The sequence below is a fragment of the Silurus aristotelis genome (genome assembly GCF_946808225.1).
Source record: "Silurus aristotelis genome assembly, chromosome: 3".
Lineage (NCBI taxonomy): Eukaryota > Metazoa > Chordata > Actinopteri > Siluriformes > Siluridae > Silurus > Silurus aristotelis.
The window spans coordinates 37,906,168-37,929,998 of NC_139576.1; the positions used below are offsets into that span (position 1 = coordinate 37,906,168).

The 23,831-nt window shown below is 42.1% G+C and overlaps 3 protein-coding genes across 5 annotated transcripts in view; 1 reads left to right on the forward strand and 2 right to left on the reverse strand.

The window, feature by feature from the left end:
- Positions 1-7,221, reverse strand: part of ofd1 (OFD1 centriole and centriolar satellite protein) — a gene marked incomplete at its 3' end in the record, with an annotated part of 8,527 nt that extends 1,306 nt beyond the window's left edge. Inside the window, exons 1-17 of the mRNA XM_083535497.1 lie at positions 6,694-7,221; positions 6,366-6,551; positions 6,194-6,262; positions 6,083-6,110; positions 5,796-5,903; positions 5,331-5,467; positions 5,023-5,196; positions 4,112-4,218; positions 3,607-3,726; positions 3,393-3,466; positions 3,217-3,308; positions 2,005-2,194; positions 1,740-1,870; positions 1,464-1,575; positions 732-1,241; positions 463-586; positions 229-323 (exon numbers count right to left, since the gene is read on the reverse strand). Of these exons, the coding sequence (XP_083391623.1) occupies positions 229-323; positions 463-586; positions 732-1,241; positions 1,464-1,575; positions 1,740-1,870; positions 2,005-2,194; positions 3,217-3,308; positions 3,393-3,466; positions 3,607-3,726; positions 4,112-4,218; positions 5,023-5,196; positions 5,331-5,467; positions 5,796-5,903; positions 6,083-6,110; positions 6,194-6,262; positions 6,366-6,551; positions 6,694-6,789 (2,353 nt within the window). The 5' untranslated portion in view covers positions 6,790-7,221. The remainder of the gene's footprint in view (positions 1-228; positions 324-462; positions 587-731; positions 1,242-1,463; positions 1,576-1,739; positions 1,871-2,004; positions 2,195-3,216; positions 3,309-3,392; positions 3,467-3,606; positions 3,727-4,111; positions 4,219-5,022; positions 5,197-5,330; positions 5,468-5,795; positions 5,904-6,082; positions 6,111-6,193; positions 6,263-6,365; positions 6,552-6,693) is intronic.
- A 193-nt stretch (positions 7,222-7,414) lies between these two features.
- On the forward strand, positions 7,415-9,784 carry trappc2 (trafficking protein particle complex subunit 2). Its single transcript, XM_083537403.1, has 5 exons — positions 7,415-7,540; positions 7,655-7,970; positions 8,388-8,531; positions 9,305-9,391; positions 9,477-9,784. Exons 2-5 carry the CDS (start codon positions 7,878-7,880, stop codon positions 9,573-9,575), a joined length of 423 nt encoding a protein of 140 aa, XP_083393529.1. The 5' UTR covers positions 7,415-7,540; positions 7,655-7,877; the 3' UTR covers positions 9,576-9,784.
- A 293-nt stretch (positions 9,785-10,077) lies between these two features.
- On the reverse strand, positions 10,078-21,635 carry egfl6 (EGF-like-domain, multiple 6). Of its 3 annotated transcripts, XM_083537364.1 has the most exons (14): positions 21,414-21,635; positions 21,293-21,376; positions 16,785-16,885; positions 16,303-16,395; positions 15,818-15,937; positions 15,486-15,605; positions 14,803-14,937; positions 14,537-14,659; positions 13,690-13,755; positions 12,087-12,311; positions 11,219-11,284; positions 10,923-11,018; positions 10,529-10,797; positions 10,078-10,431 (listed from the first exon to the last, which is right to left on the reverse strand). In XM_083537364.1, exons 2-14 carry the CDS (start codon positions 21,361-21,363, stop codon positions 10,324-10,326), a joined length of 1,593 nt encoding a protein of 530 aa, XP_083393490.1. In that variant the 5' UTR covers positions 21,364-21,376; positions 21,414-21,635; the 3' UTR covers positions 10,078-10,323. The 3 variants fall into 3 exon arrangements, with proteins under 3 accessions (XP_083393490.1, XP_083393489.1, XP_083393491.1); XM_083537363.1 differs by having other exon boundaries at positions 21,293-21,635; XM_083537365.1 differs by lacking the exon at positions 13,690-13,755 and having other exon boundaries at positions 21,293-21,633.
- Positions 21,636-23,831: the final 2,196 nt, after the last annotated feature.

The following is a 23,831-nucleotide window of genomic DNA, read 5'->3' on the forward strand; positions in this document are numbered from 1 at the left end:
TTATTATTATATTATTATTATTATTATTATTATTATTATTATTATATTATTATTATTATTATTGTTATTATTATTATTAGCTGTCGACTGCTTCATTGAAATAACTGATTAATTGCCACTGATTTCCCTGTGTTTTTAGTTATCAGCAGATACGATCAGCTATCAGTCCAAATCCACCGTCTCTGATTATTATAATGATAATGATTAAAGGTAGATTATGAATCTGACCTGTTTGAGGTTCGGTCAGGTCCTGAATGCAGATTTTCTCAGGCTGTGGTGACGACCCCCGAGAAGAACTGGAGATCATTTGCAGATTTGGAGGACTGGAGCAAAAAATCAATAATATGTAAATAAAATAAAATAAAAAATATTTATAACTCACCAGAAACACTTCATCACTGTTCATCATTATACCCGTGTGTGTGTGTGTGTGTGTGTGTGAGTGTGTGTGTGTGTGTGTACCTGCAGTTATCTCGGGTTGTGCTCTTCAGCTGAGGGCTGCTTGGTGGTGTGATGTGTGTGTGTTCGTCTGAACTGAGTGCAGGAATCGGAGACACTTCTCTCTGAGAACTCGAACCTGAAAACACTGAAACAGTACACACACACACACACACACACACACACACACACACACACACACACGTAAATAATCAGTGTGGTATAAGGAGTTCCTGTTACCAGGAACACAACTGAAGTGTACTTTTTATCCGTTTATCGTTACGTGTCCTCACCTTGCTCAGTGTGTGCTCTCGGTTTGGTTTTGAAGGCGGAGACTGGAGTGGATGAAAGACGTCTGATTGGAGGAGAGCCCACTGTGGGTGGAGTCATGTGACCCGGTAAGCGCTGGTTCGGTTCTGACTCGGGGTAAGCGTTTTGGAGTCGGTTTGTCTGCGTTCCTATCGGCCTGAAGAAGTGTGCAGGTGTGTGAGAGGGAGGAGATGAAGTGTCCTTGAGTAGAACATGAGACACGACCCCTTTCCGGCGAAAGTTCCTGTACGCCTCCTGCAGAGTCGCTGCCTCCTGGTCCAACTCCTGAACCCTGCTCAGAGCTTCTGCCAGCGCTTCCTCTCCGTCGGTGCGTGAGCGACGCCACCTGCTGGAAGCTGCTCCTGGGTCACACAAATCGTCATGGTAACTCTGGACGTAAGCATCGGCGGGAACCGTGCTAGCGGGGTTCAGATCGAGAACAGAGCGGTCCACCAGAGAAGGTTTAGGGTTGCGCAGAACCTCATTCTCTAGAGCTGAAGGAAAGATCACAGAGAAGGAAACGTGGGAAAGAGGAGAAGGTTCAAAGAAGATAAAGTCCCTGAATCCATGGTGGAACAGGAAACAAACAATCTCAATTTATACACACACACTACAAGCTCACTAAAGAAGATGCATTGTGGGTAAGAGGAGCTCTGTGTGTGTGTGTGTGTGTGTGTGTGTGTGTGTGTGTGTGTGTGTGTGTGTGTGGGTCAGACCTTGCTGCGTTTGTTTCAGCTGATGTTTAAGCTCGTCAGTGTGTGTGGACATCCACCTGGTCCTCTCCTCACACTCCAGGAGCTGAGCCTTTAACTGGGTGCTTCGCTCCACCTGCAGGATAAAAACCAATCCTGTAGCTCATTCCAGCCTTGAAGATCCACTCCAGAGCCAGAAATTCTTCAGATTTATAGAAATACTCATTATGAATTAGGAACGTTTTAAGAATCCAAGCGCATGCTCAGGTCTTCCTGAAGGACAAGAGACTGCAGCATTACCTCCTGCATGAGCTGGACCTGAAACACCTGCTTCTGGTTCTGGAAGTCCTCCTGGTCCAGACGTCGAGCTGCTTCAAGTCTTTTCAGTTCTTTCTGCAGCAGAAGAAGTTCTGGAGAAGGTGTGTTCAAGTCTGGAGAACAGCAAAATCACACACACACACACACACACACACACACACTTAAAATTAAGTATTAATTTTACAAATGTATTCATATTTTTTTTAAAGAATAGAATCTGATGCAGTATTATTATTGTTGTTATTACCCAGACGGAGTCTCTGTTTCTCCTCCTGACTTTCCTCCAGACGTCTCTTCAGCAAGTGAACTTCAGCCTGCAGCTCCATGTGCTCCCTCTGAATGGTGGTATAATCTCTAGCGCCCTCTAGTTTCTCTTTCAGCTCTGCGTTCTGTAGCATTAATACTCTCATATTCTCTTGTGCTGATTTCATCTCCTCCTGCAACACAGAACCTCGTCTAAAACACACAAACGTGTGTGTGTGTGTGTGTGTGTGTGTGAGTTTGTGTGTGAGTTTGTGTGTGAGTGTGTGTATGTGTGCGTGAGTGTGTGAGTTTGTGTGTGAGTGTGTGTGTGTGTGAGTGTGTGAGTTTGTGTGTGAGTGTGTGAGTGTGTGAGTGTGTGAGTTTGTGTGTGAGTGTGTGTGTGAGTGTGTGTGTGAGTGTGTGAGTGTGTGAGTGTGTGAGTTTGTGTGTGAGTTTGTGTGTGAGTGTGTGTGTGAGTGTGTGTGTGAGTGTGTGAGTGTGTGAGTGTGTGAGTTTGTGTGTGAGTTTGTGTGTGAGTGTGTGTGTGAGTGTGTGTGTGAGTGTGTGAGTGTGTGAGTTTGTGAGTTTGTGTGTGAGTGTGTGAGTGTGTGAGTGTGTGAGTTTGTGTGTGAGTTTGTGTGTGAGTGTGTGTGTGAGTGTGTGAGTGTGTGAGTGTGTGAGTGTGTGAGTTTGTGTGTGAGTGTGTGAGTGTGTGAGTGTGTGAGTTTGTGTGTGAGTTTGTGTGTGAGTGTGTGTATGTGTGCGTGAGTGTGTGAGTGTGTGAGTTTGTGTGTGAGTGTGTGTGTGTGTGAGTGTGTGAGTGTGTGAGTGTGTGAGTGTGTGAGTTTGTGAGTGTGTGAGTTTGTGTGTGAGTGTGTGTATGTGTGTGTGTGAGTGTGTGTGTGTGTGAGTGTGTGAGAGTGTGTGAGTGTGTGAGTTTGTGTGTGAGTGTGTGTATGTGTGTGAGTTTGTGTGTGAGTGTGTGTGTGTGTGAGTGTGTGTGTGTGTGAGTGTGTGAGTGTGTGAGTGTGTGAGTGTGTGAGTGTGTGAGTTTGTGTGTGAGTGTGTGAGTTTGTGTGTGAGTGTGTGAGTGTGTGTGTGTGTGAGTGTGTGAGTGTGTGAGTGTGTGAGTTTGTGAGTTTGTGAGTGTGTGAGTTTGTGTGTGAGTGCGTGAGTGTGTGAGTTTGTGTGTGAGTGTGTGTGTGTGTGTGTGTACCTGCTCCCTGATCAGCTGACTCACGACTCGGTCGTACTCCTCTCTCCTGGCGTTGATGATGGCGGCTTCCCTCTGAATCCTCTCCGTCTCTCCTGAGGAGAAAACGTGGAGTTTAGAGAAACCCTCACACGTCCTCCACACTCTCCTGTTTTAAACATCTGACAACCAACAAACACCTTTGTTTTTGTTCTCGCTTTCCCTCAGAGCCTGGGTCCTCCTGGTGTAATCCTCCTCCAGCTCCAGCTGATGTCTGAGAGCAGCAGAAGAACAAATCAGAACATTCAGCATATCTACTCAACACCTTCTCACCAACAGAATCCAGAACTTAGCAGTGCTGCATTGTGTGTGTGTGTGTGTGTGTGTGTGTGTGTACATATGGACATGTCTCACTTCCTGATCTCGCTGTTGAGCTTCAGCTCATAAGCTTCCTCCAGCTTCCTCACGTCCAGCTCTCTTCTCTTCAACAGCTCCTCTGAGCTTCTCATCTTCTCCTCATGCAGCTTACAGGACCTGCATCTCACACACACACACACACACACACACACACACACACACACACACACACACACACACACACACACACACACACAGCTGTGAGTCTTCACTCAAACCACACAAATGTAACCCAGTAATGAAGATGTGAACACTGAGCTGTAAACAGATAATAAATATTAAACAGGATGTGAATAATCACATCATCACAAACACACCAGGTGTGATACAGTGTGGTGACATGACGTGATGTGACGTGTGATGTGACGTGTGATGTGATGTGACGTGTGATGTGATGTGATGTGACGTGACGTGTGGTGTGACGTGATATGACGTGTGATGTGACGTGTGATGTGATGTGACGTGTGATGTGACGTGTGACGTGACGTGTGATGTGAGTGACCTCTGAAAAGCCTCCATGTTGATCCTCAGTTCAGCTTCTCGGTGTTGAACAGACTGGATCTCCTTCAGCAGAGTCTGACGCTGAACATACATTTCCCTTTCCTCTATCTGAAGAACAACAACAACAACACATGCTGAATAAACACACACACACACACACACACACACACACACACACACACACGTCTACTATACACAGACAGACAGATTCAACTACTACGTCTACAGCACATTAGTCCCGAGTCAGTAACAGTTTAGAGCCGGGTCAGTACCAGATTAGTATTGGATCAGTATCCGGTCAGTATAGGATCAGTACCAGGTCAGTACCAGATCAGTATTGGATCAGTACCAGATTAGTATTGGATCAGTATCCGGTCAGTATAGGATCAGTACCAGGTCAGTACCAGATCAGTATTGGATCAGTACCAGGTCAGTACCAGATCAGTATTGGATCAGTACCAGATTAGTATTGGATCAGTATTGGATCAGTATCCGGTCAGTATAGGATCAGTACCAGGTCAGTACCAGATCAGTATTGGATCAGTACCAGATCAGTACCAGGTCAGTACCAGATCAGTATTAGATCAGTACCAGGTCAGTACCAGATCAGTATTGGATCAGTACCAGATTAGTATTGGATCAGTATCCGGTCAGTATAGGATCAGTACCAGGTCAGTACCAGATCAGTATTGGATCAGTACCAGGTCAGTACCAGATCAGTATTGGATCAGTACCAGATTAGTATTGGATCAGTATCCGGTCAGTATAGGATCAGTACCAGGTCAGTACCAGATCAGTATTGGATCAGTACCAGATCAGTATTGGATCAGTATCCGGTCAGTATAGGATCAGTACCAGGTCAGTACCAGATCAGTATTGGATCAGTACAGAGTTGCTACACAGGCTTTGAACCTGCTGCTGGTTCTGGAGTCTCTCAATGGCGTTTTTTTCTCGGCTCATGAGTGCTTCAGATTTAATCTCGTAGTTCTTCTCCAGCTGCCGTCTGATCTCCAGCACCTCCTGCGCACATTTCTGCCTCTCCTCCATCTTAACCCGGGAGATCTCCACCTCCTGAAAGTTCTGCATCTGAAACACATAACATTAGCAGCAGATGATCTTCACTGTACCATCTTCTCTCTCCCTCTAATGAGATGCACATCTGGCTGAGCTTGCTTTCCAGGTGAGAAGTACGCTGCAGAAACGGGAGAAGAACACTGCACCTGGGATTTCAGCTGGACTTGAGCTTCCTCCTCCATCTCCTTCCTGTATTCAGCAAGTTTCGCTTCCACCGAGGCCCAGCGCCGGCCTTTCTGCCTCATAGCCTCGTACTCTTCATCAATCACCTGCATCTTCCTCACTGCACACACACACACACACACACACACACACACACACACACACACACACACACACACTGTGAGGAGGACGAATTTACACCCTCCTCTTCACCTTTTCTCCTCTCTCCATCTATCTCTCCATCAATCTGTCTCTCATTTTATATCCGTCTCCGTGTCTCAGTTTGATAGAAAGATCTGGAGAACGTTGGTCAGATGATCATCAGTGTGATCAGTGAGACTGGATGGTGTGTGAGGAGACACAGACTTTATTCTGTCATAAATCAGATAATGAAGGATTCGTGTTGAGATGTTTTTGAATGAAGACTCAGGACAGGAAGTGAAGTTTACCGATCGATTCTCCAGACGGCTCCGTGTCGCACGTCTGTGTGTCGACGTCACGAACTGGAGACTGCAGCCGATGATTTATTAACTCCGAGAGCAGAGACATGAACATCCCTACAGCAGGGGAGAGAAGATCAGAACACCTGAAATCATCTCCACTCACTTTAAACCAAATCAAACATTCAGAAATTACTTTTAAAATCTTATTCAATATTCAAAATGTTCTATAATAATAATAATAATAATAATAATAATAATAATAATAATAATAATAATAGGATTTTTGGCTCTACCTTCTTGGCCACTGTGTAAATCTGTCTCCTGTACAGACGTCAATAAAAATAATATTAATATTAACTATTATTATTTATAAAAGTTTTTTTTTTCCTGTAAATGATGTTTACCAGGTTTCTGTACACATCTGAATGTGGGCTGATCCTCAGGAGCTGAAGAAGATCCTTTGCTGAAAACACCTACAGTATAAAGTATAAACAGGTAAAAGACTCTATAATAATCCCTAAAGACACTACAGAGTTTACAGCTTTCATCTGAAGGTGATCAACATTTATCTCACACCTGCTCCTTACTGATGCCACACTCGGGGTAAAACACAGACAGGGTGTATTCATAGCCGGAGCTCTGCAGGTGATGGATCACCAGGCTGTTGGAGGCCAGCACTGAGAGCGACTGGGACTTTTCACAAGACCTCTGAAGCAGCGTGTCACGCTGAAGCTCCACGATCAGCTGATTCCTGAGCTGAGTCTGTAATAAATACAGGAACATCTGCTGATACAAGGAGTTATTACATCTCCTTCAAGTCAAGTCAAGAAGTTAGACTTTTAGTGACCAGAAGGTTTAGAACATGATGAAGCCCTTCAGCATCACAGATGATCTACACACTGACCTTCACAGTGTCCAGAACTCCTCTTCTCTTCAGACTCTGGTACAGTTTCCTCCTCAACTCCTCTGCACTCACACCCACCTCTTCATCAGCTGACATCCTCACACACACACACACACACACACACACACACACACACACACACACACACACACGCACACACAAAAACACACACGCACACACAAAACACACACACACACACACACACACACACACACACACACACACACACACACACACAGACTCACTCACTCACTCTCGGAGATTCCGAACATCCCACATTAAAAATCTGACAGTTTGAACTTCTTCTTCTGTTGTTTAAGTAGCTGTTGCCAAACCACCGTTTAAACTCCGTAACCGACACTGTAATTATTTTGCTTCCGGGTTATTTACAGGCCACCGTTAGATTCATCTTTATTGGCGTTAACCCTGTGCGTTGTTTATTTTTTATTTTTGCAATTATTATCATTTTACTTTTATTTACTTTTATTTGTGTGTGTGTGTGTGTGTGTGTGTGTGTGTGTGTGTGTGTGTGTGTGTGTGTGTTGATGCACACGAATTTAAATAAATATCGCACGACTCAAGAAGAACGAACCGGTAAACCCTCAATTTAATTCCATCCATTATTTAATCAGTCTATTTTTGTAGTCTCTGTATTTATAAATTATTGTGTATAATTGTCTTCTTATTCGTACAATATATCATTTACACGTTAAATGTCTAGTTTTGGTTCCGGGTTCATGTGTTATGACGTAAGCGGAAGTAAGGGGTGAAAGTGCGGTGCACACAATAATACAGAAATCAGTCTGTTTCCTTCTGTAAACAATAACAGGAGACTGTGATTCAGAAGGTCAGTGTTTTGGAACATCCGGTTTTATTCCTTTCATTCGAATTATTATTGTTGTTGTTATAATAATTGTGTTTGTCTCTTTCACCTTCGTTTCATGTTCTGTGATGTGTACAGAGAGCAGCTCCATCTGTCTCAGGGCTCTCTCTCGGAGACAGAGGGAGACGGAGGAAGACGGAGGAAGACGGAAAGTGACAGAGGGAGACGGAGAGAGACAGAGAGAGACGGAGTGAGACAGAGGAAGACGGAGGAAGACGGAAAGTGACAGAGGGAGACGGAGAGAGACAGAGAGAGACGGAGTGAGACAGAGGGAGACTAAAGAAGACTGAGGGAGACTGAGATGTCTGGGAGTTTCTACTTCGTGATGGTTGGTCACCATGACAACCCGGTGTTTGAGATGGAGTTTCTGCCTCCTGGGAAACCAGAATCGAAGGTACGTGTATGAAGATACACCAGGATCTGTAGAACTGCTGAGGGAACGAGTGTTTATAGCTGCTATAACATAAGCGATACGTCACACAGACGATCAACATCATGAATGGAAGGTGGAAGCTCAGTAGATCTGAAGGTCATGAGTTCAAATCCCACTGCCAGTGTAGCGCCCTGGAGCAAGACCTTAACTGCTCATCATGTCACTCTGGCAAATGCCTTCAATGTAAATGTAACTGTAAATGGATAAAAACAGGGTGATCTGTTGTGTGTAATCATCAGGGGTAGAAGGTGACCGAGGTGCTGTATGCTGCAGGAAGTGCTGATGATGGAGAATAATCATCTCATTTAGCACTGTGTACTGCACTGCTCCATCCACAGCACAATGTTCTTCTGATCATCTGCATCTTCCTGATTACAGGATGATCATCGCCACTTGAACCAGTTCATTGCTCACGCTGCACTCGACCTGGTGGATGAGAACATGTGGCTCTCCAACAACATGTACCTGAAAACCGTGGACAAGTTCAACGAGTGGTTCGTCTCTGCCTTCGTCTCCGCCGGTCATATCCTTCCTATAGGGTTACCACGCCGTCTGATTCAGTCTGATCAGCTGTGTAGGAGGAAAGAGTCTGATCTGATTATACAAAGTCTGGTCTAATTATACAAAGTCTGATATATAGAGTTAAATTTAATTATACGGAGTCTGGTCTGCTCATACGGAGTCTGAACCTATTATACAAAGTTGGATCTGAATATACAAAGTCTGATCTGATTATGCAGAGTCTGATCTGTTTCTACATAGTCTGAGGGGGTCTGATCGCAGCATAAAGGGTCTGATCGCAGCAGAAAGGGTCTGATCGCAGTAGAAAGGGTCTGATCGCAGCAGAAAGGGTCTGATCGCAGTAGAAAGGGTCTGATCGCAGTAGAAAGGGTCTGATCGCAGTAGAAAGGGTCTGATCGCAGCAGAAAGGGTCTGATCGCAGCAGAAAGGGTCTGATCGCAGTAGAAAGGGTCTGATCGCAGTAGAAAGGGTCTGATCGCAGTAGAAAGGGTCTGATCGCAGCAGAAAGGGTCTGATCGCAGTAGAAAGGGTCTGATCGCAGCAGAAAGGGTCTGATCGCAGCAGAAAGGGTCTGATCGCAGTAGAAAGGGTCTGATCGCAGTAGAAAGGGTCTGATCGCAGTAGAAAGGGTCTGATCGCAGCAGAAAGGGTCTGATCGCAGTAGAAAGGGTCTGATCGCAGTAGAAAGGGTCTGATCGCAGTAGAAAGGGTCTGATCGCAGTAGAAAGGGTCTGATTGATACTTTATGTTCCTCCTTAACCGTGTTTTTTGTACATATGAGGTTCATTATGCTTCATGACATCCGGCAAGAAGACGGAATCAAAAACTTCTTTAATGATGTTTATGATTTATACATCAAGGTGAGCAGCAGTTTGAGTTGTTTTCATGATGATGATGATGATGATTGGACTGTATGATGAACACATGTCTTTGTTTCATGGCCAGTTTGCGATGAACCCTTTCTACGAGGTGAACACTCCGATTCGCTCCACAGCCTTCGAGCGTAAAGTGCAGTTTCTGGGGAAGAAGCATCTCCTGAGCTGAGAGATTATACGTTCTTTATAAATATAATATACAGTGTCCATGTTTCTGTTCTTCACTTTACCTGCTCATCATCTCTGCTGTTCTGCTGAGGATCATCAGAAGGTCTTCGTTTTCCTGCACAACACTTTATTATACCCTTATAATCTGTTTTTCTTTATTTCTGTAGAATGAATTCGTTTCTCACTAATAAAATTCACTCTGTAAAATCAGGAGGCTGCGTTTCATTGGTGGTTCTGGACTTTTTTTGGTGAATGATTTGGTCAGTCATTAAATCTGGAGAAATTTGAAATCTTAATCTGTGATTTCAGTGAAACTTTGACAACAACAACATGATTTCTGTTTATTGTATTTAATTTTGAGTTGAGATGTTATGGAGTGGAGTTGAGGAGGTTTTCTGCTTGTTCCTGTGAGAGTCTGACACGAGGAAAAGCTTCTGAACAAAATGCTGCATCCAAATATTACAATTTAAATCAATCGTCCAAACAAACATGAAAAACCAAAATGATTTCTTTCTTTCTTTATTGTCAGAATGAAATCCATGTTAATGTTTTAATTCCTCTTGGTGAACGTCCCTCAACCTGCTCACCTTCTTTCTCCAGAAAACATCATCATGTATCTCCATCACCTTCTTTTAGATGTAAAAAATGGTTGTAATTCAGGAAATTCATATTTGTTCATGATTCAGATTTTTCTCTTCACTACAGGATTTATAACTGAATCATATGATGATCTTCAGAGACGTTTCTCTCTAAAGCAGTTTTTCCTCAGCATCACTGCAGCTCCCTGACATCAGCACCACGTGGTCCAGGCCCATCTCACCACGTACCAGCTTCTCCAACGTTCCCTCAAACACCACCTGTAACACACACAGTGAAACGTAACATGAATGGACTACAGTCGATGCTCCGTGTGAAAGTGTTCTAGATGAAGTGATGTTCAGCAGATCTTCAGACCGATTCAGGAGCTCTGTCACTCCAGGTGATGTCCAGGTTCTCCGTGTTCCAGCCCTCGTCCAGGCCGCGTGTCCCTTCCCACAGGACCGAGTGGGATTTCCCGTTTTCCGTCAGGACTCGGAGTGTTCCCGTGTGCAGCGCCGGAAGTCTGTAGCTGAATCTCACACAGAAGCTTCTGAGACGAACAGCGTCACTGAGGAGGAGCTTCAGCCGGGCCTGCTCCCTCCGATTACCCACAATTCCACTCAGCGCCATGTAGTACTGCAGCCCTGAACAACAGCAACATACACACGCAGGTGCGGTGCTTCCTGATGATCGAACTCCACAGCGTGGGATATTTCTGAGATGTGATTGGATCTGTAATGGGTTTGTATAAGAGACGGGAAACTGATACCGTTCTGGTGATAACGTACGATCCAGTCCACATCATCATCCTGCTCCTGAACCCACTCACACTCCCCCGAGTCAAAGTCACAGTCTGTGAGGAATCCTGCATGCGCACACACACACGCACACATGTAGACTTGGACTGATGATGATTTAGCCCCACCTTTAAACACTAGGTCATGCCCCCTGAGTGTGTGTGTGTGTGTGTGTGTGTGTGTGAGAGAGACACAGTGTTAATATAATGTATTTATATGGGAGCTACAGTAGGTTGGGCTGAAGGAAGAGAACAGATCGAGATCTTACTCTCCTGGAGAGGAGCTGCTTTTATCTCCTTGAACTCGGTTCCTCGGCTGAAGACCACGTCAGGAACTGCAAGATTTTATAAACATTTTATTACTGATTCATGGAGGAAAATTCACTGCTCATTAACACACCGTAAACATGCACACACACACACACACACACACACAAAAACACTATTTCTGAGTATTGATTCCTAAAATAAAGTAGTGTTCGACTTGTCACGTGTGAAAGTGTGTGAACTTCACTGTAAATAATCTTTATGAAAGTCATATAAAATTTATGTAAATTTGAGATCAAAAGTTTTCACCCCCTGATTCTTATCACTGTGTGTGTTACCTAGGTGATGATGTGTTTTGATGTTTTGTGATTGTTCTTCAGAAGTTCCTCGTTTCTCCTGAGCAGTTCAACCAGAAATTGTAAATTTCAAACAATTTGAGTTTGAGTTCTCCAACCTGTAGATTTTTATTCCCAACATCTTCTTTCCTGATCTTTATTAACTAATCATTTATAACTGGAGTGTGTGTTGTGTGTGTGGTTGTGTCAGTATGAGGTGTGTGTTGAGGTTGTGAGCTCTACACAACAGCTGTTCTGGAGCAGGATAATAAAAGGTTGCATACACCCCCCACCCCCCCTCCCCCCATCCTGGGGTCTTTTTTTATTTGAGCAGGGGAATTTCCCCTCTTGAAGGTGAAGGACGTCTCAGACGTGTCTCTTCACGCTACGCTAAACTTCTCTCAGCTCTCAGGGGCAGGAGACTACGAGCTGAGGGGTCTGGAGTCGAGGAGTTCCATGTGAGAAGAAAAAGCGTGACCAGAATGACCTCGTTACCCTAAGTGTGTGTGTGTGTGTGTGTGTGTGTGACACTCACAGAACACATCTCCACGAGGGGTCAGCCTCTCACCATCCACTCCATTTCCTTCCTCCTCCTCTCCAGTCGGACTCAGTGATGTCACTTCCTCTCCTTGTCCGATGTAAACGTCTCCGTCGTAATCGAAGGGCTGCAGGTGCAGGTTGGGGGACACCGTGGCCTCGGGAATGACGTTATCCAATTTCCCTCCCAGAACACCTGGCTTTGAAAGGATTTCTGGAATAACTGTTCAAAACAAACAGGACTGTAAGGACACGTCCTTCAAACGTTTATGGAAGGAGTCTCCAGTCTCAGGGCTCTGGAGTCACTCTATCTCTCTGATGCATTCAGTTCCTCCACCCTGGGGTTGTGTTTCACACTCAATCACCACTGCTTGATGTCCAATCACAGCTTACATCAGACACACCGTGTGGAGGTTCTGAGGAGGATCAGAGCTGTAGCTCCTCGACTCTGCACACCGTTAGTGACGCTCATTCCTGGACAACTCCATCAGTTTGTAAAAGCATTCGGTTGTGTTGGACATGCATGCACGTCGTTTATTTGTCACGTAACAAACACGTGGGCTTTGTACATGAAACAGAAACCAGCACCTCCCGAATCTCCTGGTCTTTCGTTTATCACAATCATTTCTGTTTCCTCTACTGATTCTGTTGCAGTTTTTATAGACGAGCTTTCATCATCATCATCATCATCATCATCATAATCATCATCGTGCAGGAAAATCACCTAGAAGAGTCAGGAGGTAAACGACTCGGACTAGAAGAGTCAGGAGGTAAACGACTCGGAATAGAAGAGTCAGGAGGTAAATGACTCGGACTAGAAGAGTCAGGAGGTAAACGACTCGGACTAGAGGAGTCAGGAGGTAAACGACTCGGACTAGAAGAGTCAGGAGGTAAACGAATCGGACTAGAAGAGTCAGGAGGTAAACGACTCAATTCTGTTTCCTCTACAAACCTACTGAGATTTTGTGATGCTTTGTTAATGCGCATCCAGTAGAAAATAAATCACTTTTTGAGACGACTCATTCTTCTGAGTCACATTAAAGACTCGTTCATGAACGACTCGTCACTACAGGGAATCAATATGGAGATAAGAAAGCCGAACTTCATGCAGGTACATCCTGAAGATCACGAGGAACTGCATTAATATGGTTTCAGATTCAGTGTTTTCATGCTAACACAGCGGAACGCTGGATGTGAAGCGCATGCTAACCAGTGAGCAGCCAATACCAGGCACAAAACAATACTTCAAAAAACACTCATCAACTTCCTGTACTTATAAAAAGCTTTTCAGCTTCAACACTGAGTCTCAGTTTAAGGTTTTATCGCTTGATGAACTCCGTCATGTTAATTTGCTCGCTAACAAACATGCTAGCATCGTATGTAGTTACGAATGACTCCCGCTAGTTAATTAGGATGGGAATGAGTAGTGGAGTGAGTAAGGAAGATCGAGAGATCAGTCATTAGCCTGTTAGCAAACTGCTACAATGCTAAATCTGACAGAAGAAGCTGAGGAGATGTATTAATCCACGCTAATATATTTATGTTTTAGTGAATAATTTCATTCCATGAATTGTTTGAGATTCACAGCGAAAACTTCTCACCGTTCTGAACCTCATCAGCGCTTCCTTTATCTGAGTCCCAGGAGCTGCTGTGATAGAAGGGTTTTACTGCAGGAAACACACAAACCACATTTCACCTTCTTCCAGTCCACGTCAACTGATCAGCAGATGGTTTAGAGATCAAAACACAGGAATGTTTTTCCATAAAAAAATAAAACCAGTGGTTTGGATGCTTCAGTCTTTTCCGATGGCAGAAATCCTGACGCGAGACCTCACCACAAACCTGAAGAAGTCTGAACCTAAACTCCAAACACTTTCACCTGCTCTCAGAGTTCTCACTATGGCTGATAGAAGAAGTGTTAGAAGTGTGGGGATGATGATCCAGGTGTAGGTGTGAGGTGTTACAGGATGTTAGTGAAGATGTGGAGGTGAAGCGGAGAACATTATAATGGTCCTCACACCTAGCCGTGGATTATCACCTGCTTCCATGATCATGTCCAGCATTGAGGAGAACCTGTGTCCTGTAAACTTCTGCTACCTCAGAAAGACTCGGAGCAGTTTCATCACATCATCCACGTGTTATCTGATCTACACATCAGAGCATCAGCTCAGACGCAGCTGAAGACATGAACACCAGGTAGCTCACATGGTTCCTGGAAGTTCCACTGAGATTAATGAGAAAATTTTGAACTCCAGATGATAAATTTTTTAGGACTGTGGTTTTATGACGCCTGTTTTTCTGCGTTTCTCTTTAATGTTGATGGATTTTATACACGTGACGTCATAATGATGTGATGAACAGGTGGATAGGTGAAACACGTGACCTGATACTGATAACCAGAGTGTGTGTGTGTGTGTGTGTGTGTGTGTGTGTACCAGCAGCTCTCACCTGAACACTCGAACCCGTTGCCACGGAAACCTTGTGTGCACTTGCACTTGTACGACCCCTCGGTGTTTAAACACTCGGCATGACGGCTACATTTATGAGTGTTGGCGAGACATTCGTTAATATCTGAAAGTACAGTGGAATATAATGTTATATTATAAAATAATCTGATGCACGTTTCACCCTGGTGTTAAATATAACGGCTGTATTTTATTATTAATAACTGGTTTATAGCAGGAGCACAAAGGGGTCGTTTCTGTTGGATTTACCGACACAGTCGTATTTCCCGCTGATGTATTTCAGATCGTAACCTGATGGACACTTGCAGTAGTAACTCCCGAAGGTGTTCACACACTCACGGTTGTACAGACACTGGTGCTTCCCAGCTACACACTCATCAATATCTGAATTAAAAAGAAGATTTTTTGCACTGACAAAAATTTCCAACACAATGCAAACACACACACACACACACACACACACACACACACACACACACACAATAAAATCCATAGCAAAATCCTTATTACTGTAAGACCCTTTATATTTATTTTTTTTACATATATTTGCATATGTATCTGCTCTTGTCAGTTTGCACAAATCTATCTATCTATCTATCTATCTATCTATCTATCTATCTATCTATCTATCTATCTATCTATCTATCTATCTATCTATCTATCTATCTATCTATCTATCTATCTATCTATCTATCCGTCCATCCAGGTGCTTGGCCTCCGGGTTATGGCTGAAAATGTTTGATTATTATGAACATTTTTCACTTCCAAACATTGAAATTTATCAGGATTCTGCCCTTTTTGTTTATTTTTCGTTTCTTTAGTTTTACCACCAGATGTCGCCATTGAGTTTCTTTGCCCTGCACGAACTCTCCTTCCTTATAGGGTGCCATTACTGTTAGCTTAGTTTTGTTTGTGTTACGTAACTCACTTACCAACACACGTTTTTCCATCTGAACTGAGCTGTAAACCGGTTGAAGGACACAGGCAGCGGATTTCCCCCTGAACCTCCTCACAGCCGTACTGACAGTGAGCCACAGAACACGTTCTCGAATCTGTGCAGGAGACACACGAGAGCTACGTTACAGTCCTGATATTGAGAAGAAAGTCATGCGTGGTTACAGGAATTCTACACGTCTGTAACATCGTCAGTTGAACTACATGAACGTTACTGATAGAATGATCGTTGAAACGTGAGGTGATGATGAGTGAGGTAAAGGTGGGGTGCCAATACTTTTAGCAGAACAGCAGATATCTGAGCGCTTACTTGCACACGATCCGTCAGACATTAGCATGTATCCGTTCAGACAGTAGCACATGTAGCTCCCGAAGGTGTTCATGCAACGATGCTCACAGGGACGAGGCTTCAAACCACATTCATTTAAATCTGCAGACAGGAAACAGACAGAAACTCATTACTCTCATGTTTCACGAGCTGGAGGTCAACGATCCACAGGTTCACACTTAAAAAAAAAAAATAAAGCAAAAAAATCTTCAATCAGCTACATGAGAATAAGTGTCATTGTTAGCTTAGCAAAGAACAGTACCATATGCTAAAGAGCACAGCTAGTCTTTATATTATTAATAAAATGATATACAGCACTTTAATAGCTAGCACTAGCGCTAAATTGTTAGCTGTGAGAGTTTATATCCAATAACACAGTGAGAAACCAGAATGCTAAAAATGCTAGCACAATGAACATGTTTTTTTACTGCTAATCCATTGAAATAAAGTATAACTGTTCTACACACCTTGACTACATGTTTTTCCGCTGTATCCCGGGAAACATTTGCACTTATTGGGCCCCACACACTCTCCGTGTTTACATCTGAATTCACATTGAGCTGAAAAAACACACACTTTCCTGATTAGCGGCTGTTTCAGAACAAGAGTGAGGAACTTACAATCTGTACACGTGTTTAAACACACAAATCTATAGGGTAATACTTAACTGTGTAGCTTTAGCCAGGTAGCTAAATTCCTCACAAATAAACGTTTTAAACTAATCTTGTTTTACACTAGCTTTAGCAAAAACAGTGAGTCTTGCCCACAATACGATGGCTGAAGTTAGCGTAAACTACGCTATACATACATGTATTTTTTGGTCCAGGATTTATCTCAGTGCTACTACGATGGACACGAATCAGCTCATCGAATGATTTTTCACAAAATGGAATGTAATAAAATTTAGAATACTGATTATATAGAAAATTCATAATTTTATATAACGGACCTTCACACTGGCCTTTTGTGTTTTTCTTCCACCCGTAGCAACATTCCAGACGACTGCCGTAGCGACACACACCCTGTAGATTTCCGACCTGCCTGCTTTGCCTTTAATGCAAACACACACGTTACACACGTCTCACACACGTTAGACACGTGTGATATTCCTGCAAGCATTGTGACAATATTTACCAAACTAGCGAGATAGCATGCTAAACACATTCTCATAAACTAAGCTAGCTTTGGGTTAAACTAGCGCTTAGCAAACAATAAATCTTACTAAAAAGGATGCAATAAAATTGTTTGGAAAACATTAGCAAAGCTAGCTAGACAGCTGAAGCAACTTACTAGCTTAGCTAGCATAAAAAGCTAACAGGAAATCTATTTATTCATGCACACCGTTTATTTACTTGCTAATCTCGCACTTATATATATATATTGAGCTTGTCTTAACTGTGTGTGTGTGTGTGTGTGTGTGTGTGTGTGTGTGTGTGTGTGTGTGTGTGTGTGTGTGAAAGCTGAAGTCTGGTTTTAACGCTGCATTGGAATGACCATAATTACGCGCTTCTGAGACGTAATAACGTGAGCTATGTGGGAACTGAGGCTCCATGGAAGTGATTGAGGTGTTGCACGTGAGGGTTTGGGGAAGAACGTGATGAAATGACTGTAATTATGTGTCGCTTCTGCTTGTAATCAGACACACAAACGGCTGTTTGTTGGGAAAAAATCCACAATATGCTACATGCAAAACAAAGCTAAGCTTCACTATAGTGTCAGTTCTTCTCACGGCTCCTCGAGTCGGGATGCCGAAGGTTCGGTTTAGTTTGTGTTTCAGCAAAAAAACTACACAAGTTCACAGTATCACTGATTTGCATTTAGCCACACCCACAAAACTGCATTAAAGACAAAGAGCAGAAATAAAATTATGACTAAATGGTGAAAAAGTGCCTCTTTCACTCAGTAGCTAAGACACCGTGGCACTTTGGCTAATTTAGACCAGCGCTAACTCTCCTGCCTGTTAGGGTGCCATTACTTTCATCGATACATTTATTAAATCTGTAATTGATTCTTGAGGACCAAATCTTTGTGTAAATCTTCCTGTGAAAAACTCACAATGAACATCTTCATCCACCAGTTTGAAAAGTTAAAGTTAATTCTATCTGTCAGGTAACGTAGCATTGAATCAAACATCTCAAAGTGAAAAAACATGCTGTAAGAGGGCTTGCTGGGTTTAGCATGATTGCAAACATGTGATGCTAACCGCGCATTTAGCGTGACGGCGAGTGTGTGTGTGTAACGTGATGCTGAGAGTGTGTTTGGCGTGATGGCGAGTGTGTGTGTTTAGCGTGATGGCGAGTGTGTGTGTTTAGCGTGATGGTGAGTGTGTGTTTGTCGTGATGCTGAGAGTGTGTTTAGCGTGATGGTGAGAGTGTGTTTAGCGTGACGGCGAGTGTGTGTTTAACGTGATGCTGAGAGTGTGTTTAGTGTGATGGTGAGAGTGTGTTTAGCGTGATGGCGAGTGTGTGTTTAACGTGATGCTGAGAGTGTGTTTAGTGTGATGGTGAGAGTGTGTTTAGCGTGATGGTGAGTGTGTGTTTGGCGTGATGCTGAGAGTGTGTTTAGAGTGATGGTGAGTGTGTGTTTAGCGTGATGGTGAGTGTGTGTTTGGCGTGATGCTGAGAGTGTGTTTAGTGTGATGGTGAGAGTGTGTTTAGCGTGATGGTGAGTGTGTGTTTGGCGTGATGCTGAGAGTGTGTTTAGAGTGATGGTGAGTGTGTGTTTAGCGTGATGGTGAGTGTGTGTTTGGCGTGATGCTGAGAGTGTGTTTAGTGTGATGGTGAGTGTGTGTTTAGCGTGATGGTGAGTGTGTGTTTGGCGTGATGCTGAGAGTGTGTTTAGAGTGATGGTGAGTGTGTGTTTAGCGTGATGGTGAGTGTGTGTTTGGCGTGATGCTGAGAGTGTGTTTAGAGTGATGGTGAGTGTGTGTTTAGCGTGATGGTGAGTGTGTGTTTGGCGTGATGCTGAGAGTGTGTTTAGAGTGATGGTGAGTGTGTGTTTAGCGTGATGGGGAGTGTGTGTTTGGCGTGATGGTGAGTGTGTGTTTGGCGTGATGCTGAGAGTGTGTTTAGCGTGATGGGGAGTGTGTGTTTAGCGTGATGGTGAGTGTGTGTTTGGCGTGATGCTGAGAGTGTGTTTAGAGTGATGGTGAGAGTGTGTTTAGCGTGATGGTGAGTGTGTGTTTGGCGTGATGCTGAGAGTGTGTTTAGAGTGATGGTGAGTGTGTGTTTAGCGTGATGGTGAGTGTGTGTTTGGCGTGATGCTGAGAGTGTGTTTAGAGTGATGGTGAGTGTGTGTTTAGCGTGATGGTGAGTGTGTGTTTGGCGTGATGCTGAGAGTGTGTTTAGAGTGATGGTGAGTGTGTGTTTAGCGTGATGGGGAGTGTGTGTGTTTGGCATGATGGTGAGTGTGTTTAGCATGATGCGAGTGTGTGTTTAGCGTGATGGCGAGTGTGTGTGTGTTTGGCAAGATGCTGAGAGTGTGTTTAGCGTGATGGCAATCGGGGGGTTTAACGTGATGCCCGAGCGTGTGCTTAGCGTGACGAGGGGAGATATTTCGATGTTATAAACAGACACAGAACACAACCTTGATTTTGGCTGTGAAGGACTGTGAGGAATCTGAGATCAGAAATAGCGTAAAGAGGAGAATGTGAGACGCTAACAGGTGGCTATGCTACATTTAGACATTGGTCATTCCCAGAATAACGCTAAGCCAGAGATAAAATACGAGTTAGCATGTCAACAAAGCAGCGCGACATTCTGTAGAGAAGTGATGTACAGTATGTTACCTTTCTGTTGTTTAATTAGCATTCATATCAGCTAGCGTTAAGAGCAAATAAATTTATAAAAGAAAAATACTATGAAACATTAATAGTGTCAAATAATTTGAATAAGATCATCATCATCATCATCTGCTCTTTCTGAGGTAAACACAAAGCTGCGATGGGACATATAAAGATATCATATAGTTAATATTATTATTGGTTAAGCAGTAATTCTTCCTGAGGTAAATTCAAAGCAAAACTAGCATTAATAAGACAGAAAACAAACTTTGAGGAGAATTTTGATCATAATTGTTGACACATTATTGTTTATATATATTACTGTGAAAATTAACAAATCTATTTTAATGGCACTAATTTTATTAACGCGTGAATAATGCCGCAAACAATTCTGTGATCTTTTAAAAAATATAAATAAATAAATAATGAAATTAAAACCTTTAAAAAAATAAAATAAAATAAATAAACTCCTTCGAAAAAATTATTATTAATCACTAGCATGTGTGACACTAGCATTTGTTTTACTGCTGCGGCAAGTCTCAAATCAGCACCAAAATCCGCCATAACACACACATCCGGCAATTAAAACCGTCCGTGTGGAAACATGGCAAAGGTTCCGTTTCGTGTCCTGATAATTTACATAATTTAAAAAGAATATTTTGTCTTCATGCTTAATATTGAGTTTGGATTCACTAATAATAAACATACATTTGCATAAAGCATCAATATTTGTCAAGTGTGCATGTTGATTATAGAATTAAAAACTTGAAAACTATTAAATTACGGTACATTTAGAGCAGATTAAAATGTGTGACTAAGTTATGATTAATCACAAAACAACTTATGACGATCATGCGATTAATCACAATCAAATATTTTATATATATTTATATATTTTGACAGTATTAATATAAACTAATGTGTTTGGTGTTAGCATTAACAGCAGCTATTCTTCCTGAGTAAAGTTAAAATCTAGAGATGTAAAAATTAAAGAAATGAATAGCCATGTCTTGTTAGCGGTTAGCAATTGCGCAGTAACTCTTCCTGAGGTAAATTCAAAGCACAACCAGCCTTAATAAGACAAGATATGTGACATCACATAGAGTTTGTGCACAATATATTCTTTATTTATTTCTATATTATTGTCTCATAAAACCGTTAATTAATTAATTATTGTTACTGAGGTAAAAATAAAATTAGGTTGTAAAACAAATGGCAATAAAAAAAGGGAAAGAATTCACAGAGTTCAGGAAATACATCAGTAATGAGGAGTTATGATAAAGTGGTACTGTGTCAGGTGTTAGCGTTAGCAGCAGGTGTGTTTTCTGAGGTAAATACCTGAAAATATGTGTATAAAAGTGTAAAGACATCACAAAGCTGTGAAAATTCATGCTCTCAAAGACGATAAATTATTAGTGCGTAAAGAAATCAGAGAAATAATTTAATTGACTTTAAATGGGCACAAATAAACAAATAAATAAATAAATAAATAAATAAACAAATAAATAAATAAGTAGCCTGTCACTATGATAAAAAGAAACCCTAAGGATTTGAATTCATTCGTGTGTGTGTGTGTGTGTGTGTGTGTGTGTGTGTGTGTGTGTGTGTGTGTAAGGTTTGAGACTCTCCTGAACCTTTGGTGGAACAGTGGTCTGTAAGTTGTATATGAAACCCACCTGGACGTAGCAGAAGCAGGGAGAACATACAGCAGGAACGTCACTGAGCTGATCCATGTGCAGGGCTTCATGACTGAAATCTCACTTTTCTTCTCACTCTTCCTCTCACTCTTCTTCTCACTCTTCTTCTTTCTTTCTCTGTCTTTTCCTTTTTCGCTCTTCTTCTCTCTTTCTATTTCTCTTCGTCTCTGTTTGACTCTTTTGTTCCCTTCTTTACAGTTCAGCTCAGAGTAGGACAATCAGAGTCTCAGACGAACATCTCCAGACTTGTATTGGGAATCTCTCTCTTTCTCTCTCTCTCTCTCTCTCTCTCTCTCTCTCTCTCTCTCTCTCTCTCTCTCTCTCCACCAGACTCAAATTCCAGAGTGTGTCTGTTTTTAGGATGTGGGAGGAGGTCTAAAAAAAACGGGAAGTGTTAATGTCTGTCTTCTTCTCTCTTTTTTCTTTTTTTTTTTACCTGAAATTCCTAGCAGGAAGTGGTGATTGATGGGACTCCTTTAATCTTGATGGTTGTTTTTCTGCCTTTTTTTACAACACAGAAATCTGTGCCTATAAAAAGGATGTTTGTTTTTGGAGTATATTTGATTTTTAATAAGAGAAAGAAGTTCTGCTGAATAAAGACGTCTCGTCACGTGTGTGTTGGAGGTAAAGACTGTTTATAGCTGCTTCAGGGTAATCGATAATGTGAATATTGGACTTCATACAACAATAAATGTAATTGGAATTGAATAACATGTATGATGGTTTGATAAAATTGGAAGTGTAATCAGTTGCTGGAGAAGTAGAGGAATTAATAACTCACATGTTCCAGGAAAATGATATTCAACTAATCGAAACTCATTAAAAACTTAGTCAAATTTAAAAAAAGTCGAAAAACGAGAGAGTTGGCGTTTTTATTAACATTAACTGTCCCCACCCTGCAGATGATTATTTTACAGTAACAGTGAAAATATCACAAAAATGCCACAACAATTTGCCTCATTACGATTTCTATCCATTTACAGCTTTTATACCATTTACTGGGGAAAAGCCAATGAGTAACTCTGTGTGTGTAAATGTTTTTGTAAGAAAATCTTTAAAAGTAAAATGAAAATCACATTCCTGATTCGGCTTTCGTCACTTTTATACTTTAATTATAGCTGCTCTCAGTTCCTACTGATCTACATGAAGGTGTGTTTCTGATTGAGACAGACTTGAAATATTATTCTAAGTATCTCATGTTACAACCAGGAGCACAAACAAACAATTCATGAATAAATCTATTCATTTTCAGCTCCATCTTGAAGGCACAGTGGCGTAAAACATCCCTGAGACAAGTTAGTTCCTGTTTCTCGCTCATGTTATAGCAGCTATAAACGAGCGTTCCCTCACCAGTCTCTCTTTTTTATAGCTGGAGAAAACTCTCATTTCTCTTGCACACTGGAGAATCCTTCCAGGAAAATTACATAAACATCTCCTGGCAGGAAATCTCTTTGCTAAAAACATCCCAAGTCTTTATTTGAAATCTGTTTATTATCACACGCGATGTGTAGCATGCGCTGTGAACACTCGTGTAAACATTAATCTCAAATCTGCACTACAGAGCTGCTGTTATTGATCAAAAATCAGATCTGAGCATGAAACAGTGCTGTTCATCTTTTCAAAGCGGTTCCTCTACTCCACATTTACGGCGTGTCTGAGCATGCGGAAGAGAGGATTGACCTTTGACCCCGATCGTCTCCTCTACTCAGACAGTTCACTGAAATGAGAGTAATGGTCTCAAACCTTCTGAAGCCTGTGACCCTGTAAACATAAATATTTAAAGATTAGATGATATAAATAGGTATAATATAAACTGACCACATGCTCAGAGTGTATCAGTTACTGAGGTCTGGATTTAACCAGATTAAGCAGTAAATAACTCAGTAATTAATCCAATGAAGTTCATAAGAATAAGTTTTGGTTTCATCCTGAACCCCACCTGAAGAACCACTAACCAAATAAAAGCATCAGATAAAACTAACCTGGAGAATTCCAGAAGTACTAAAATGTCTAAAAGTGATTATATCACTGTCGTTTACCTCCTGCTTTACATTTCCAACCAGCAGAAAATGCTTGTACCTCCACCCAGAGGATCACGTAGACCTTTTGAAGGCCCAGGTGTTGGATTTACTGCTTTTTTCACAGCCATGTCTCATACATGTAGAGTTCCTCTTCTCTGAGCTGCTGACACGTCCTGTCGTTTTACTGCAGCATCACACAATAACTTTAACCCACAGCTATGATCTCAGATGATGTGTACAGTTGCTCTGACATGTCAATGATGGCTATGTGTAGACGTTTACACCCTCAAACTTCAGAGTTTCCATCAATCATCACAAAAGAAACACATTAACTATTAACGATGAAATATAATGTTATTACTGATCAGGGATTTAATGCACAATCACACAATCACACAATCCTGGACTGAAACTAATGCTACAGCTGTGTTTAATTCCATTTTATTTATGTCACATTTCTAACAGTGAAACATTGTTACTGAGCAGCTTTACAAAAA